This window comes from Halichoeres trimaculatus, unplaced genomic scaffold, assembly GCF_033239565.1.
Source record: "Halichoeres trimaculatus isolate MK-OKI-2021-1 unplaced genomic scaffold, fHalTri1.1 fHalTri1_scaffold_14, whole genome shotgun sequence".
NCBI lineage: Eukaryota > Metazoa > Chordata > Actinopteri > Labriformes > Labridae > Halichoeres > Halichoeres trimaculatus.
In genome coordinates, this window is record NW_027437192.1 from 11608814 (window position 1) to 11627123 (window position 18310).

Consider the following 18310-nt stretch of genomic DNA (forward strand, 5'->3'; position numbering starts at 1 on the left):
TTTTAGCTTTGGTTTGGTTGGTCAAAACAAGCTACATCTTTGTCAAAAGGCAATGTTAGCATGTTAGCAAAACAAGACTGGTAGCTGATGACATTTTAAACCAAAATCTCCCTGAGCTTTTGTGGGTGAGGAAATGGATTTAGCCAAAGAAATCAGAAAGAAGTTTGTTGTAATGTTAGATTAGTGGAGATTCTTAGTGGAGTCCCTGTTCTCAATAGGGACTCAGTAAAGTGTAAGTTGAGGCAAACTAAACACATTGACTCTCAGTAATGAGTGTTATGTTCACTTTAAAGCTCGCTCTAACTACTGTTATCTTTATCTCTACCTCTAATGTGTCTTCTTGGTGTCAGGTAATCATCATTTTAAGAACTCTTGTACAGACCCCAGCTCTTATCCTGGAGCAATAGTGCAACAAAGCCAAAGACTGGAAAGTACTCAAAAGGGATCAGCAGCCTTCATCGCCCTCATGGACCAGCCTCTACCTCCTGTGGTGCAGTTTGAAGTGGACGTGGATCTGGGTTTTGCTCTCTTCTTCCTCTTCCTCCTGTGTTTCTTCCTGCTGGTGACAGTGGTGCGCTGCGCTCAGACTGTGGTGGATCCTTATGGCTCCATCTCCACCTCCACCTACCAGGAGGAGCAGATCACCTGACAAAGAGGACACACTCTCATCACTTTATAAATTTGCATTACAAATCAACATTAATACAAACATCACATACAGTCAGGTTGGGTTTTGACTTGTTGCAGCAGCAGCAGTTACCAAATGTGTTTCTCCAGCAGATATGATCCTACAAAGTTTAAGTGATGAGAAATCTTAAAGACTCTACAGAAGAGGAAATATTGGGGCCACAGTGCTCAGACAGAGCACTCTTCTTGTTCTTTTGTGTGTCACAGGAAAGACAGTTTGATAGTTCGTTTCACATTTTTTCCTTGTAAATAAACACTTTAAATAAAACTGCTATTGTCATTGTGTGCAGTTGGGTACATGCCTGCGATCCAGCCTATAAGTCTGAGATACAATTCTATCTGTATAATTGTATGAAGTTTAGATATTTGTTTGGAGCATTCTTGGAACATTTGTCATTATTCATGAATGTCAATCTGAGAAAACACAAAAGAAGAAGAAGAAGCAAAACTATTGCAGGAATAGAGGAAGAAGTGACAACAACTGTGACAAGGGTGTAAACTAGCTTTAAGCTAACTCTTGTAGCTACAATACTGAAATTGGTAACCTTTTTTTTCAATACTACATAGTCTCTTTTAAGTTATTTAGTCAGGCTTTTTTCATTAGAGAGGATAAGATCGTGGCTTTAAATGTTTGTTTAGGGACATAAAACAGGAAATAATTGCTTCAATATTTAAAGAGTGTAGATAACAGATGTTCTTCTCCACACAGAATCGGATAAATGCGAACGTAAACCAACACCTCTCGGTATATTCTGGGAAAATATACCCCAGCCATGATTACAAAATCAGTTATATTGTTTGTTTGTTTGTTTTTTTTAAGAAATTGTATTGTATTTGACATCTGTTCGCCAGGGCTTACTCACGGGGGCTTGATAAGACCGGCAGGCGATTTGATGTGCCATGACATCCTCCGGTGCAGTAGGTGGCGATATCCACTTTCAATGATTGTTGTGACCCGCCAATAAGCTTAGTGAAGAAGAAGAATCGCATCCTGTAACATCAAAATGGAGAGTGCGCCTCTTTGATCCTTTTTGATCAACGGCGGGATTTCTCTTATATATGCTGTTTTCCCCCTAGATACTGAATTGAGGTAACGGTTGAACTGTACGTGTTTAAAAGCCAATGTCTATATATCCCTGTGATCGCGCTCATAACTCGTGTTGTTGCCTAGTAGCATCTGTTACTGTCAAACAAACGAGCTTCTGAATTATAACTTTTCGTGACCCAAGTTTAAAAGCTGTTTAGGACCGGATAACCCAGGTAAGTTCTTAAATAACTTCTGTTACGTAATTAAAACTTACCTTGTTGTCAAATTAGGTTTTATGAATTGCTTTTTCCTAATTGTGTTTAGCTACATCCAATCACCAAAAATGAACTCGAGTCCCCTCTAAACAACAGGTTTAGGTCCATACATTAATAGATACTACCAGTAAGAATTTGAAATGTTACTAAAAATGACTGATGTGAGTCTTTGGATTTTTTTCACGTTAACTTGTAAGTCATGAGACTTATATTTGAGTTTAACGCGTCATGCTGAATTACGTGTGTGTTGCAGGAGTTATGGAGAAGATTGAGATGGATATGGGATTGTCAGATGTCAGAGGATCTGTCCAGGTTGGAGAATCAAGCGTTGGAAAAGGCAACGGCGGTAAGCAAATTAAATTATTTTCTTTAAGATTTAAGCAGGGTTTTTTGCTCAAAAGATTTCATTTTAATGCTTTGAAGCTAAATAATTGATGATGTTTCACAGAGGTGATGTCTCTGTTAAAAGGTTCAAAAATCAAATTTCTCAAATAAATCAGTTAAAAATTATGTGCACTTGATGAAATCGGACAAATCTTACCACAGATGTAGCTCTCTCCAGCCTTCTCTCTTAGTGCTGTACATTTCTCTACTGTTATGAGACAATTACGCAGTTGTTTTTTGTTTTTTGTTTTTTTGTCACAGATCGCAGCAAGAAGAGACGAAGAGAGGACAACTGCGATTCTAACTCTGATTGTCCTAGTGTTGTAAAAAGACCAGTAGTGGTCTTGACCAAACTTCCCGACTATAAAATCAGAGCTCTGCGACCACCGACCCCCACACAGTTCTACAGCGAAGACGAGTGTCAGAGCACCTCTGAATCTGATGGACAGTGGGAACCAGACAATGATTCAACTGGCTCTGATTTTTCTGATACACGGAATAAACAAAATAAGGGAAAAAGCACAAAGAGTTTGCAGAAAAAAACAGCTGCTCAAAACAACACTGAAATTGGTAATGGTATCAACTTTGACTGGTTGGTTTAGAAAGTATTTAACCAAAATCTTCACTGCTTCCATGTGATGGTGTTTACAATAAATGCATTGTGTTTTGTTTTCCTACAGTCCCAGAACCAGCACCCATTATCATATCTACTGCTTTCGCTCTTTGCGCTGATGAGACAAGAAGCAGTCCACCTGACTTGCCAGAACAAGAAGTTACAGTGGGCATGACAGTCCTTGCCAAGAAGAAGCATATGATGTGGAAAAAGGGAAAAATTGTGGAGATGCTATCAAAGGGTAGGTTATTTAAACTTGACAATCAGAAATCAAATGGAGGCGTTGTCAGAAAGCAGATACACAAATGTTTGATAATGTTCTGATTTTTCTGTCATGTTTAACATCAATAATTGGTTTAAATCACAATAGGTCAAAAGACAGAGGCCACAGCAAAGATTTAATAATGTCATTCACTGATGCTTTGTCATTTGCAGAGGGTGGACGCTTGAAGTACAAAGTGGAATTTGAAGAAAAGGGGAGGAGCCTTGTGTCTGGCCATCACATCGCCTTTACCACCACACCTAAGCTGGAGGAGATGTATGTTGGCGCTCGTGTGGTGATCAGCTGCACAGAAAACAAGTCAGATTTCAGGCCCGGTATTTTGGCAGAGCTCCCCAGCAGGAAGAACCGCTTAAGGTTAGATCAGTTTGTATACCTCTATCTGCCAACTGGCAGTTTTGTCTTTCATCTATTCCCTAACCTTCTAACACGTTAACCTCAGTTTGGTATGAGATTAAAATATATTTCAACTTTTAAGGTTCTTGGTCTTTACTGATGATCATGTGCCGGTCTATGTTGGTTTACCTGCACTTCACCTGGTGTGCAGACCACGTAAGTAAAGCTGTTCATGTGCTGTCCTTTTTTCTTTCACCTCTTAGGACGTGGTTTGTCTTGTCTTCTGTCAGTTTCTAAAGCAGTTTTTTGACACTGATTGGTAAACTCTTCAAAGAAAAAAATGGGTTTTGTGATTTGATACTTCCTGTCATGTTTCATCACATCAAATTAAGAAGAGTCTCGATATGTAAAGTTAGAAAGTTGCGTCAAGTCTCGTCACATCAAGTCAAGTAATGTCACATTACATCACATCTTGTCATGTCACTTCACGTCCGCTAAATTTGTGTCAGGTTTGGTATCATCAAATCTGTTGGCTATTCAGACTGAAGTCATTATTGGTAGAGGGCTGTAAACATGTGTATGTATGATGTGGAAAGTATTTTGTTTGGTTTGGTGTGTAGTTGGTTTCCATTACTTCTTGACTTTGCACAAACCTTGTGCGAATTTTAGCATTAGATTTTAGCGTTCCCGTTTTGCCTGGCAATTTTAGACAGTATGTTTTTGTTAGTTAATATTATTTAACTCTTAACTATTGAAAGTTGTAAAAACATAATGTTCAAGAGAGGCTCAAAAGTTATGTGCTGCCATTAAGTTCAGACAAAAGAATAACAGTCCCTTTCTTTCTTTCTTTCTTTCTTTCTTTCTTTCTTTCTTTCTTTCTTTCTTTCTTTCTTTCTTTCTTTCTTTCTTTCTTTCTTTTACAGTGAACAACTCTTTAGATGACCTTCCTGAAAGCCCACACAAGTTCTTTATGACTCGGTACCTGAGGGACTGGCCGTGTCCACATTTAACCCAGTACAAGTGTGGAATGAAAACCAACATAGAGTTAAACGGTGTTCTGCAGAAGTGCGAGGTTCAGGTGGTGGACTGTAGCTTGATTGAGGTCTTTTTTCTGGTATGTGACATTTAACCTTGTATATAATGTAACTTTACTTCCACATTTTTTTCAGACTTTGATGTTCTTTTTTCTTTGTCACATTGCAGGAGGACAAAAAGAAGGAATGGATTTATCGAGGCTCCACGCGACTCGAACATATGGTAAAAATCTTGAAATTAAAAGAAATGGAAAGAGAGAAAGAGAAGGATTCCAACTAAACCATCTGGATAGTACAGGCCAAATGTTGGTGTGGCTTTCATGATTTTATTGTATAGTGGTGTACAGAATGGCATAAAAAACATGTTCTTTTTTTCCTGTTTTTTTTACATCTCCAACCAAACTTTAAGAAGATCTTATAACTGTACATACTCCTGGTTTTTAGACATGTATAAGATATAACTTTGCTCATCTTCACATTATTTGTTTTGGCCTTGTACTCCATCATGTTTGGAGCTTGTTACCCATAATAAATATTTCCTGTAAAAGAAAGTAGCACTTTCATACAGAAATACTGATGGTAAACAGATTTGAAGCAGCGTGGACATCACAAAATAACCTACTACAATGTCTGGCACAAAAGGCTGTTGAAATAAGGTCTATATACATTCTTCCTGCAGGTAATCAACAAGCTCTTGGGAGGGGAGACATCAATACAGTCATTTTGTGACATTATTATAAAAAACAGCTGTATTTAATTCCAAAAAAAGGTGGCTCATAGGAATAATATTCAACTGTTACAAAAAAATGTAAATACTTTGCTTTTTTTAAAACAAAGCAGGGACACACAGATTCCTTTTTTGACACATTTGTTGAGTGGTTCACAACAAACTTGCATGAATTTGTAATAAAGAGATTTTTTTAAAAAAAAGTTTGTTGGAGATACATTTTTATAATAGTAACAATGTCATTTGTATAGCTCTTTTCTATATATGTAAAAACAGTGTTACACAAGACAATGGAACCATATTAAAAGCAAAATAGCAATAAAATCATAAAAACAAAAGCACAGAGGTGACATTTTCTATGGCAGGCTGTTCCAGAGCCCTTTTAAAACAACCTGCAGAGCACTACTGTAGCATCTCAGACTGGCTCATGGGGAATAAAAGCTTGATATAGAGAGGGGCATGTCCATGAATGCCTTAATACTGATTGAAAGAATCTTAACATGAATTCTAAAACAACATCTAACACAGAAGAATGCTAAAATCACTGTGATTTGGGCACATTTTTTGGTCCTGGCTCAAAACCTTTTAAAACAAAATTTTATAATAATTATTATCATAATTGCTTTTACTTTTATTAATCATTTGCATTTGTTTACATTGAGTTGATAAAGAAAGAGATGTTCAAAAAAGAAACCACTTGCCAGCTGTTCCTATGGACACTGGGGGCAGCAGTGGGTTGCTCCTGAGTGCAGCACCAAGAAGCAAAGAAGTCACAACTCTTTGGAAAAAGCTAAGCAAAGAAATACTCGTGCCTCATTTAAGGTATTTTTCCACTAGATTCCTCACCTTTACCATTTTAACATTTTAGTACTAATGTGTTAGACTGAAGTGAACTTTCCCACCATCCAACATGATGGCTGAAGAAGTTACTTTTCCATGTGCCCCAAAGTAGACCCTAAAGTTACAAGTGAGAATAGGAGCAGAAGACTTCACTTTAATGTTCATAATGGATGAACTTGGAGTAAATAGTTGTATGTTTGATTGGCTTTTTTCACAAGTGTTTCTGTGGTGTTCATTATCACTAGTTAGTGGTGAATTTCTTTACCTGGGTCAATCTACCATAATTTTTTTTCATAAATTTTTTAAATTTGCAGCGCCATAGTAGCAATGTGGGTCATTCCACAAGAAATGTAAATTTTCATTGGAAAAACCTTGGATTTTTTGCCCCAAAAATATTTTTCCTCTAAAATAACCCATTTGGTGAAACCCTTTGCCCTATGATTTCAGCAATTGTCTGAAAATTTCTTTTTGAGCTGTAGTCACTTGAACTCCACATTAATGAGACGGTTTTGTGTTTACTTACACACCATCATTTATGCTACATTTAAGAATCATTAAAGTATGACAACCATTCCTTCAAACAAAAGAAAGACAAACTATATGCTTCACAGGCTCTTGAGCGCTTACACAAAGTGTTTTTCTGACTACTCTTGTAGCTTACTTATGAGCATAAAGTGATAATAACTTTAGGTCTGTGGCAGTGTGTGAAGAAACATACTCTTTATTGGGATGTGAGTACATCGGCACACATCCTGAGGATGAGGATGGTGATGATGTCAAAACCAAACAAATTGGTAAGATACCACCTCTGACTTAGTTCTGCTTTTGTTTCCATGCATGCAAAATAGCTAGTTTTGGTTTGTGTACAAGCCACAATTTGACTTTTGCTCTTGTTTCCTGTTGTATGAAAAACATCTCCACTTCAGCTTGAGTGTGTTCATTTAGAAAATCAGGTCTCAACCTCTCCAGCGGCAAAACCTCTGCAACCAAAGCTTGTGACAGTGAGAACATTCATATCAGTGATGTGAGAAGTCTTAGAAGGAATCCAGTGGTAGCCTTGACCAGACTTCCTAGTTGTTAGCGTCTGTACATGTACAGGTCTGTACATTCACCAACTTCTCAAAGTTTGTGGGGTTACAGAACATTTGGTTAAGGCTAAAAACAGGCCTATTTCACCTAGAAAATGGCCCGGACAAAAAGGGCTTTTTTTTTTTTTTCAGAAAGTTGGACCAGAAACCTGTTTTTGAGAAAATACAACTGGGGACGCTCCTAGGGACCTCACAGATGCGCCCTAGAAATTTCAGAGCCCCAGGCTACGTTTTGTGAAGTTATGGCCCATTTGGTGAAAGGCTTAAAAAAGGCCTATTTTTCCCTGAAAAATTGCCCAGCAAATAGTCTTTTTTTTTTTTTTTTCGAAAGTTGTACCTAAAACCTGTTTTTTCAGTTATGCTATGTTTTGTGGAGTTAACGCCCATTTGGTGAAAGGCTAAAAACGGGCCTGTACAGGCGTCAAGAAAATGCAAGGGGTGTCGTGCAGGCCATACTTCTCTTAAGTTTTCTGTAACTTTGTCCCTTCTGTCTTGTGACAGTGAAAAACCCTGTGGATGATATTTTAGATGGTATCAACAAGGATTTCCTTAAGGAGTATTTAGCAGCGTGGCCTTACTTACCCCAGACATCATACAGGATTGGACAGGTTTCTATTGCAGAATATGAAGCAGTCCAGTAGGAGTAAGGTGTGAGGACAGCAGTTTGATATAGGTTGTTTTTCAGGTTTGTATTGTGGGTTAAATCTGAACTGTTTCTATTGGATAATTTATTAACTTACTCTCCTTGGTGTGTCATTTTTTTACAGAAAAATCAACACAATGAGCCCATCTACCAAGGCTCTGTGTGTCTGCAACACATGGTTAAAAACCCTTCCAGATAAAAAGAATACAGCTAACTTAGTAAGGGGTGAAATCAGTCAATTTTTATAATTACTCTTAATTTATAAATACTTTCTTGTCTTCTCACTTCAGAACGGTGAGCAACCAAAAAATGGTTAAACTGCAGACATGTCAAGAAAATCAGGTGCCATATTCCAAAAGTGGTACCACTATTATGTAGCAGTTGATCACCAGATGTGGTGGTTGAGAGGATTTTTCAAGCTTTGCAAAAAGAAGTCCATTCACATAAGACACATGGACACCATCCTTAAGATTCCCTCTTAGCCCAAAAGCTAAGAATGGCTCTGTACTGTTTTAAAACCATGATGGGTTATTGTATCTAATCATAGATTTTTTCACTCTTAAATAAACTCTTATTTTTCAAGTGTTTTTCTTGTTTTCTATGAGAATCTCATCTTTCAATGGTCTTCAATTGTAGATTATTTTCATTGCTGCTTTCTGTATAAATGGTTCTTTTCTTTTGGATCAAGGTGCACTGACATGCTGTACAATGAAAAGGCAGATAAAAGAGCTGACTGTGAGGCCTAGTCACATGCAGCTCATGACAAGTGTGATAAGGTCAAATAATATAGTTTAATTTGACATGTTGTGAAAAATATGCTTATGGATCATGTTACATTTAAATAATATTTCATTAAAAAGACATTACACTACATTTTTTTTACTTTCGTAATAATCATGAACGTTTTAACATTTTTCACCCAAGACATTTTTTACTACTTTAAATTTTATTTTGAAGTTATTATGAAGTTAGTATATTGCGCTCAGTGGTGGTCTGTGATAAACTGAGCAGGCTGTAGAAAGACACTTCGGGCGCGGGGAGGCGTTAGTAGCGCCAGTCTGAACCAGAATTAGATTCACAGGGAAGGCAGGAAAAAAGCTGGCTGCCTGCTAGCAACATATTAGTTACCACTAGGTTAGTTAAATTATAAGGGGAGAAAACTGGGACGCCACGACGGATTTCTTGTGGGACAAACGTACAGGCCTCGCTGCTAAAACGGTGGGTGTTAACGCTGAATAGTTTCATGCTGTTTGGTGAGCTATATTAAGAAGAAACGGTAGCGAAAGTAGCCGTTGAGCTAACTGACGAACGTAGCTTAGCTAAGATGGCGGCCAAATTATTTACATTAGCTCATGTTGCTAGCCGAGCATGCTAGCAGGCTGTACATTGCTTGTTGATGACTTAGTTGAGTGTGGTTCGAGTTTGAAGCATTATTCTGCTATTATCATCTGTCAGCACTGCAAAGCGGACCAGTATAAAGTACTGTATTCTTATGAACGTGTGTTCATTAAGATTAACCGCCCATTCGGCTGTGTTGCCTTCGCATCGTCTTCCATGGTAGAAAAAAACATCAGCAACTGAGTACATTATGAACTTGTAACGATGTTTTGTCACAAATGTTGAACTATTATTGCTGTCCCTCAACTAATTCTGCAACAAAGATCATAGCTTGAGTGCTGTTCAGTAATATATTTATTCGTGCAATGTTTACATTAATCTGTTGCAAGGCTGGGGTAATTTTCCTCCTCTGTAGCTGTTAAAATGCTTACTCGCCTCTACCAACGGTTAGTTTAATTTGCAATGTTATGTCTAGGACAACCTCGTGTTGATTTTTAGTTGCATCCATTTTTGCACGGATTATAGTCAATATTGAACCGTTTTTGTTGCTGGGCTTATTCCATCAAACACATGTTTGTGTTTTTTTTTAAATGTTCCCATTACTGAGTTTATTTGATCAAATCTACTTACCCTAATCTACCTAACCCTAACCTACTATCTAAAGTTGTATACCTTCAGTGTCTACAAGAAAAAAGTAAGCTTTGTATTTTTGTTATTTTTTTGTTTGTGTCTCAAATTTAGTTTGTGAGTGACAGAGAACCTTTCTACTGTTTTCATTTTCAGTAAAAACAAAATGACCCCCTTTATATAATAGGAGTATTTCATGTATTTGTAATTTCCTTGTTTTCCTTCTAAACCACAAGATGCCTCACCCCAGACGGTACTCGTCTTCGGATAGGGACAGTCGAAGCAGCTATCAAGACCGCTACAGAGACAGAGGACGAAGACATAGGCACAGAAGGTCACCTAGTTACTCCTCCAGTAGTGACAGAGACCGAGACAGACGAGGACGGGGACACAGGCAGGATGGCAGCTTTGCACGTACAAGGAGGTAAGTTTGTGTTTTTGTGGAAAGAGAGGTTTGTTTGGTGTCTCAAATGCATCAAATAGCATCTGCTTTTGAGTTCCTTCTAATGTTTGATTGTTTGTCTCTTTCCTTCACTTAGTCGTAGCTATGACAATCGTTCTACGGAGCACCGGCCGTTTGATCGAAGGTACTGCGAGGGATACAGACGCTTGGATCAGAGCCGAGATCGAGACCGGGACAGAGGAGACAGGGAGCCACATGGAGCCACAGACGGTTACTACTCACGCGACTTCTCCCCAAACATGTACGACTACCGACGTGGCCGCGAGAGGGAACGTGAACGAGATGAGTCCTACCGGCGAAAAGGCAGCAGGCGTAAGCACAAACGAAGGCGGCGTAGAACCAGGTCCTATAGCCCATCCTCCTCGGTGAGTACAACCAGAACTGAGATTTAGCTTTACCTCCCTTTATCTCTTTTCATCTCTGTCTCTTTCACTCCACTCTCTCTCTGTCCCTGTCTTTCTCTAACCATTTCTTCTCCCCAGCTCCTGGAATTGGTAAGTAGGACAATCTTTATGATTTCTTTTTTTGTTTGTTTGGTTGGCAGGATTTTGGCTTATTTTTCTGTTTAAGTGGGTTGTGCTTCAATTGGCGTTTCTCTTTGGCAGAGCATTTTCCTTTTTTTACACAAAGGTTTTTATTTTCAGTAGTTCAGGAGAGACCAACTTCCAATTCTTAGGGATTTTGCTTTTAAATCGCAACTTGTTTAACTCTTGCCTCTAGAAGCCAAGTTTTACCAGCTCAAACTTAATCTGATATCTAAGGTTGTGTTGAATTTTATTCAGTATTTTGTCTGTTTTTGGGAAAAGACCCAAAAGCTTGTAGTCACAATTGATAAGCCACTTGTAGACATGAAGGCAGAAAGGCCAGAAAGAGTGAAAATATTCTGCCAAACACTGTGCAAAGTTAAAAACGTAAAGCTGGTTTTGAAAGAATTCTGATAAAATTTAAAGTTGCATTTTCTGTGGCTCATGTTTAAACCTCACATAGTTTAAATCTAAGAGAGCAATGACTTGAATTTCATGTAGCTGGGGGTTATGTTTAATTTTCCTGCTTTGGTTTTCTCTTTTTATTATCATCTTGCTTTATCAGAAACGTCCAGCTGATAAGTTTTATACTAGTTATATTGTTGTTATAACTGGTTTTACACGTTGATGAATGGATATGCCAGTTGCTTCCTTGTTTGTAAGCAGCTGTGGTTGAAAGGTAGAGGGGGGAGAGGAGCACAGGACAACATGTGATCTTTGACTTGTTCCCTTGCACTATATCCCTATCGTTATATATTTCCTTCACGTGGTGTCATGCGTGAACCGCCCCATGACCACCAAACCCATCTACCACCACAACTACATCAACTACCACCCTCCTCCTCCCTCCTCGTCTGCCTGTGCCGCCTGACGCCATGGCTGCGGTTGCCCCTGAAAACCCCCCCTGTTCCCTCCGGTCGTGTCATGACCTGCTGATGGCGGTTTGGGTGTGAAAACAGCGGAGCGACAGCCGGACGCGGGCACTGAGTGTGAGGGACGACGAGGAAGGGCACCTGATCTGTCGGAGTGGGGACGTCCTGCAAGAGAGATGTACTCACTGCCACTACTCTATCGTAACCCTTCTCCATATGAGTATAAAAGCATAGAGCATTTACATGACATGGGAGTGCCTGATGATGATGATGATGCCTTGATAGAATGCTCTTCGCTCTAGCTGCAATGGCAGGGTGGATTGCAAGAAGATTTTGAGAGGGACTTTAGGTTCCTTCTCCATTTTTGTTTTAGGACTTTAAACTGTGGAGCATTTTCTGTTTCACAGGTTACTTGACTTTTCTTAACGTAGAATCCACTTTTCAGTTGTTTGTTTCTGTTGCCTTTCAATCTGATTGATAATTTTAAATTATTTACTAAAGCTAGCCGTTTTCTATACCGAGGGTCTCTTTTGTTTGCTGTGAGTAGACACATCACCAAGTTAGACTGTTTGTTGTACGAGCAGCACACTTTACACAGCACATTTATGTTAATAGTTTTTAATTGTTGTGATCATGCATTACTGTATAGGAATGACAGAAAACATCTTTGTCCTTTTGGGCAACTTAATTAGCATGTGTCTTTCTTAGATGGCTGCTAATTGGTCATCAAAGAAGGGGAGTGTTTACTTTACTTCCTTTATATTCCTCACATTTATCTATGCATTTAGTTACCATAGATTACCTCAGAGTGTCAAGCCTGCCAGATTGAATAAGCAGCTGTTTGAAAAGGGGATGGGCGCTAGATTTGATCCGCCTGTCTACACTTTTGAATTATGTATCCCTGCTTAGGTCCACTTGTCTAATGCTCCTCGTCTTTCTTTCCCCATGCCCCCTCTGTCTTCCTTTCTCTGTCTGTGCTGTATTGCAGATGAGATTGTCAGCACTCTGGGGGAAGGCACCTTCGGGAGGGTGATGCAGTGCATCGACCATCGCAGGTGTGTGTCCGCTTACTCTAAAATGAATGCAACATTCAGACTCCTGTAGAGGAAACCTAGTTTCTATCCTTGACTTTTAGAAAAGTGTGTTAGCATTTCAGCCCTCAGGTGTAAGACCCCAGACAAATGGGGTTAAATGAGGCACAATTTTGCCAAATTGTGCAGCACTTTAAATCATGCCCAGCTATAGTGTGGCGTTTTTTCCACTGCCTTTGCCAATAACATGATACAGCTTTCTGCACACAAAATACTGTTTTGTGTCTACTCTTCAGACAGGCCCATTCTTAAAGGATAAGTTTGGTTCATACAGCTTTTATATTGTTTATAGAATGAAGTAGAACAAAATACTCACCCAGAAGGCTTTCCTGATCCAAGCAGTGCTTCGGGAGATTTTTAGATCCAAAATCGTGCAGCGGACGTCCGTATAATGGGATCCATCGGGGCATAGACAGCGCCGCTACTAAAACTGCATTAATCGTCCAAAAACTTGTGTTTTTCACCAATATTCCATCATGGTCCGCTCCGGGTTAGTCCTCTGCTGCAATCTGTGTCACTCCAGACAGCGCTGTGTGGCTGTGCTGACCTCTGAACTGACGAAGACTTTGTTTACGATTGCCCCTTCGCGCATTCGCAGTGCGGCTCATTGTTTCAGTGGAAGATGGCAGGCTACATGACGACGTGCGGGGGGACAAATGTAAACAAAGTCTTATTACAGCCACACAGCGCTGTCTGGAGTGACACGGACCTCAGCAGAGGACTAACCCGGAGCGGACCATGATGGAATATTGGTGAAAAACATGAGTTTTTGGACGATTAATGCAGTTTTAGGAGCGGCGCTGTCTATGCCCCGATGGATCTCATTATACGGACGTCCGCTGCACGATTTTGGATCTAAATATCTCCCGAAGCACTGCTTGGGTCAGGAAAGCCTTCTGGGTGAGTATTTTGTTCTACTTCATTCTATAAACAATGTAAAAGCTGTATAAACCGAACTTATCCTTTAAAATGTCATGCAACTTGTGCCTCACTTTCTAGCTTCTTACACAGTTCTGTTGTTTTTCAGGGGAGGAGCCCATGTTGCGCTGAAAATCATCAAGAATGTAGAGAAGTACAAAGAAGCAGCTCGGCTGGAGATCAATGTTTTGGAGAAGATTAATGAAAAGGATCCTGATAACAAGTTGTGAGTTCTGACACAACAATTTCCTGAGCAAAGCTTAGTGACACTCCCTTCATTTATGATTAAATACATTTAAGTGTCAAACTTTTCCTCATGTTTGTTTCTTAAAATATCTCATGGCTTCCTAAAGTAACTTGAACAACGTGTGCAACGAGTTTAGTTTCATAACATCTTATCGCTGTTGAGTGAAGGACGTACTGTTAGCAAAGGATGATCCACCACGTTACTGCCATCCCTCATTACGTCTGTTTATCTTACAGCCTGTGTGTACAGATGTACGACTGGTTCGACTACCACGGTCACATGTGTCTCTCCTTCGAGCTACTGGCTCTCAGCACCTTTGACTTTCTTAAGGAAAACAACTACCTGCCCTACTCCATTGGTCAGGTCCGACACATGGCCTACCAAATCTGTCTTGCTGTGAAATGTAAGTTTCTGAATATGTTTTCTTTTCTGCCATTGTGTCCCCAAGAATTTAAAACAGTCCATTCAGAAAGTTGAGTATAGATACAGAGACTCTTTGCCTGGGTTTTTATTCAGTTTGAAGGTTTTCTTTTCTCCCTCAAAGCAAATGTAGCTGTCCCACATTCCCTCACTCCCTGGTGTCCCTGCATCTATTCCTGTTACAACTGCTGTTGTTTGTAGTAGACAGTCTTTAGCCACATGAGGGCGTCAGAGCTTTAGGCAGGGAGTGTCCATTAAACTAAAATATTAAATGAGTTAAGGCCAGCGCACTGTATGAGTAAAACTCTTCGACCAAGGTTCAGCTGAGATTAAAAAAAAATGTCTTTTTTTCTTTTTCTCTGCAGTTCTCCATGATAATAAGCTGACACACACAGACTTAAAGCCTGAAAACATCCTATTTGTTAACTCTGACTTCACCATGTCCTTCAACGTAGAGAAGGTAAGAAAGACAGATGCATGACACAGTAACAGTGATGCTAGGTTTAATGTTTGTTAGCCAAACAACTTCTGAAAATAATACTGTTGTTTTTTTTTTCTGGAAGAAGCGAGAAGAGCGGACAGTGAAGAGTACAGCAATAAGAGTTGTGGACTTTGGAAGTGCAACTTTTGACCATGAACACCACAGCACCATTGTGTCCACGCGGCATTACAGAGCCCCTGAGGTCATACTAGGTGAGGATGACTTGACATATGGAGCATAAATCTGAAAAAAAGCTTTTTTCTCTCTTAAAGATTTGATCATTTCTGTTAACTTTTGTGCTGGAAAAACTCAGATGCTCTTTTTTAATGTATTTAAAGGTGTTGTAGAAAGAAGTAGTCCTACACAAGTAGGAACAAGTCATAGCTTCCAGCCCAACCACTGACTCCTATTTTCAGAAAACAGGTCAAAGCGCATTTTTTAGCTTAACGTAAGGAGATCAACATGTATCCCCCACTTTTTCTTTAAAAAGATCTACACATTAGCATTTGCATCACTACTTCTGCTGCTGACTGTAAGGGAGCAGTAGTTATTAGGATCAATTTAGGCCCATAAACACGAGGTGTCTACAGCAGCTCTTTGCCTTTTGAGCATGTATTTTGTCTTGAAAGCCTGTGACATATGTACACGGTGCAGTTAGTTTTTTGTCATCAGCCCCACCCTGAGGGTACGTCCTCTTTTTGCACATTTTCACTTAGTTTTATGTTTTTCCTGTTTGCTCCCTCAGAGCTGGGCTGGAGCCATCCCTGTGACGTTTGGAGCATCGGCTGTATCCTGTTTGAATACTACCTGGGCTTCACTTTGTTTCAGGTATAACAGCTGTTGTTCATTCCTGTGTGTTTGATCATCTGTTTGACTCTGAAAGTAGCAGCAGAACAGCTCTAAACTTTAAATCATGTCTGAATCTGACCACCCTCCAGACTCACGACAACCGAGAGCATTTAGCCATGATGGAGAGAATTCTGGGACCTGTTCCCTCCAGGATGATTCGCAAGACAAGGTGAGATAACACAAACAAGTCACGGGATGTAGTGCTGCACTGTTTGGTGGGATATCAACATATTTTTGCAAGTTGGATAGTCGTGTGACCACACAAACTAACACACTAGGTTAGGGCTTATGGGTGAAACCAGCCTCCAAACATTCTGAGAGTTTGTAACATTTACAAGCACACCTGCGCTTTTGTTGAAATTTCAGCCTTTTAATGCGATTAGCTTGATCATGCTGTGCTCAAAGAGGCTCACTGGTATCAATAAATAAATCTTGTAGAATAAAACTACACACACTTGGCTTCCATTCACACTGATCTCTGTGTCCCTGCAGGAAACAGAAATATTTCTATCGTGGCCGTCTGGACTGGGATGAGAGCTCTTCAGCGGGAAAATACGTCAGAGAAAACTGCAAACCTCTGCGGGTAAGATAGGGCAGACTGAAAAAAGGGGGGAAAAGGCTTAGAGGTGTTTTCTGACGTCCCTTTTGATGGCTTGTGTCACTCCTAATCTCCCTTTCTCTTCCCTTTCAGCGGTACTTACTATCGGAAGCAGAGGAGCACCACCAGCTGTTTGACCTCATTGAAAGCATGCTGGAGTATGAGCCGTCCAAGAGGCTGGCGCTGGGCGACTCCCTCAAACACCCTTTCTTTGAAAACGGGGGTAACAGTGAGGCAACGGGCAGCAAGAGCTGGGAGGGAAACCGGGACATCAGCCGGTGACCCGAGAGCCTCCAAAGACTTAAAAACAGGAAAAAAGTCTTTAGACGGAGCAGAAAAACTGTTTCTCAATAAAGCATGGACACATTAACTTCTTGCTCCTCCACCCAGCCCTTACAAAATCCACCTCTGCAGCCACACGAGGCATGTTTCTGCAGCAGAGACCAAAACAAGCCACCAACAAGTGGAAGAGTCAATACAGATGTTTTATTCTGGCCTCAAAGTAGCCGTCTATGCAGCTCCTGTCTTCCTTTCAACTTCTGAACACTCTCCTTCCATCCGTCCATGAGTTTTCTTCATCAGCATGTGAAGAAAATCATTCACATTTCTGTGGAGAAATGAGCACTACAAGGTTGATAAACAAAGCCAGCTTTGGAGAGGAACTATCCTCTGAGTCCAAAGTGTCATGAAAGGTCAAATAGGAGAAAGAGCTGTTTATGCAGTGCAGGTCTTCACCCAAATGATTTTAAACAGAGACACGATAAACCGTCTATAATGTTGATATCAGATTATTCAGGTTGAATACATCGTTGTTTTCCTTTAGGTGAAAACCTGCATGGCATATCACTCGTTTCTTTTTTACGTTTAAAAAGATTATCCCGATGTGGAGACTCCATCCTCTTTCTGCAGGCCGGTTATTGTTTGCAAATGAGATAAAAATGGTGACGGGCACTCCTCACACACACTGGCCTCTGTGGTCTGATAAATATATACGTTATGTTATACTTTCTGGATTTGAGTGTGTGTGCGTGTGTGTGTTTGAGTAGGGGTGGGGTGGTGTGGTTGACACGGTTATGATTATGTTGTGCTCAGTGGCTTCTTTGTAGTTCAGGATTAAGACACGGGAACTTTCTCACACACTTTCTTACACATGGAAACGTAAACTGCCTTTTCCACTGAGGTTAAGCACACAGCTCCTGTTGCTCCTGTTGACAGTATTTATTTTGAGTTGCAGTAGGTCAAAGTCTCCACCCCCCCTACTCCCCCATTTGTACATGACTTTTTTTGTATGAAATTAAAGCGTATAAGATTGTATATATGTAACATTGTGTAGAATTAAAGTGAAATCCTCCTTACCAAAGGCTTGTGGTGCTGTAAGTATCAGTTTAAGCCTCTGGTATCTGAAGGGAGGCTATCTGTCCTTAAATACCAACTCTGAGTCAGTCTTTTTGCTTACAAAATCAAGTCCACAAATGATGTCCACATCTTCCAATTTTGCTTCTATCTGAGCTTCAGAAATAATGGAAACAAACCAGACATAGAGATAACAAAATAAAATGCTACACGGGGGTAACTGCCCAGTGATAGAAAACAAAATCAGACCAGATGAAGTCATGATGAGCAGTGTCTTTTATATCCAATTTTTATTTTTCCAGCTTTGTTGTGTTTTTCATGGAGCCTAATTCCCTAGCAGCACTTTTTTTTTTTTCAAAAATGTGGTTTTGTTTGTCTAATTCGAGGAAATTAAAACAAGGACTCATCATCTATAAGCTCTGCTTTTGCCAAAACCCTTTTCAATCAACCTATTTTATTTTTTGCTGTAATGATTGTAAGTGTGATGATTTTTGGGCTGCAGGAACGTAGGGCTAACCCCCGCTGGCTGCAGAAAAACTAGACACCACATGCACACAAAGCCAAAAAATTTGACTTTTACAGCCTGATTAAAAAA

The 18310-nt window shown here is 39.9% G+C and overlaps 2 protein-coding genes across 4 annotated transcripts; both read left to right on the plus strand.

Annotated features, from left to right (window-relative positions):
• The first annotated feature begins 1644 nt into the window (after positions 1-1644).
• Positions 1645-5460, plus strand: LOC141802577 (histone-lysine N-methyltransferase SETDB1-B-like). Its single transcript, XM_074686120.1, has 9 exons — positions 1645-1777; positions 1917-1947; positions 2243-2335; positions 2635-2943; positions 3054-3227; positions 3422-3623; positions 3745-3818; positions 4526-4716; positions 4806-5460. The coding sequence occupies exons 3-9, from the start codon at positions 2248-2250 to the stop codon at positions 4914-4916; spliced, it is 1149 nt and encodes a 382-aa protein (XP_074542221.1). The 5' UTR covers positions 1645-1777; positions 1917-1947; positions 2243-2247; the 3' UTR covers positions 4917-5460.
• Positions 5461-8942: 3482 nt separating this feature from the next.
• Positions 8943-17843, plus strand: clk2a (CDC-like kinase 2a). Of its 3 annotated transcripts, none has more exons than XM_074686845.1 (13): positions 8943-9152; positions 10136-10323; positions 10439-10727; positions 11846-11936; positions 12747-12813; positions 13877-13993; positions 14251-14417; positions 14800-14894; positions 15001-15127; positions 15661-15743; positions 15854-15933; positions 16257-16347; positions 16456-17842. In XM_074686845.1, the coding sequence occupies exons 2-13, from the start codon at positions 10136-10138 to the stop codon at positions 16642-16644; spliced, it is 1584 nt and encodes a 527-aa protein (XP_074542946.1). In that variant the 5' UTR covers positions 8943-9152; the 3' UTR covers positions 16645-17842. The 3 variants fall into 3 exon arrangements, with proteins under 3 accessions (XP_074542946.1, XP_074542945.1, XP_074542947.1); XM_074686844.1 differs by having other exon boundaries at positions 8946-9152; positions 14998-15127; positions 16456-17839; XM_074686846.1 differs by lacking the exons at positions 8943-9152; positions 10136-10323; positions 11846-11936 and having other exon boundaries at positions 10594-10727; positions 14998-15127; positions 16456-17843.
• Positions 17844-18310: the final 467 nt, after the last annotated feature.

Excerpts from the sequence above, each read along its gene's own strand:
- LOC141802577 (XM_074686120.1), top strand. The coding sequence starts at position 2,248 with ATGGAGAAGATTGAGATGGATATGGGATTGTCAGATGTCAGAGGATCT. Across the intron at positions 2,336-2,634 it reads CGTTGGAAAAGGCAACGGCG|ATCGCAGCAAGAAGAGACGA; the intron begins GTAAGCAAATTA and ends TTTTTGTCACAG. Across the intron at positions 3,819-4,525 it reads TCACCTGGTGTGCAGACCAC|TGAACAACTCTTTAGATGAC; the intron begins GTAAGTAAAGCT and ends TTTCTTTTACAG.
- clk2a (XM_074686844.1), top strand. The coding sequence starts at position 10,136 with ATGCCTCACCCCAGACGGTACTCGTCTTCGGATAGGGACAGTCGAAGC. Across the intron at positions 10,728-11,845 it reads CCTATAGCCCATCCTCCTCG|CGGAGCGACAGCCGGACGCG; the intron begins GTGAGTACAACC and ends GTGTGAAAACAG. Across the intron at positions 11,937-12,746 it reads GGACGTCCTGCAAGAGAGAT|ATGAGATTGTCAGCACTCTG; the intron begins GTACTCACTGCC and ends GCTGTATTGCAG.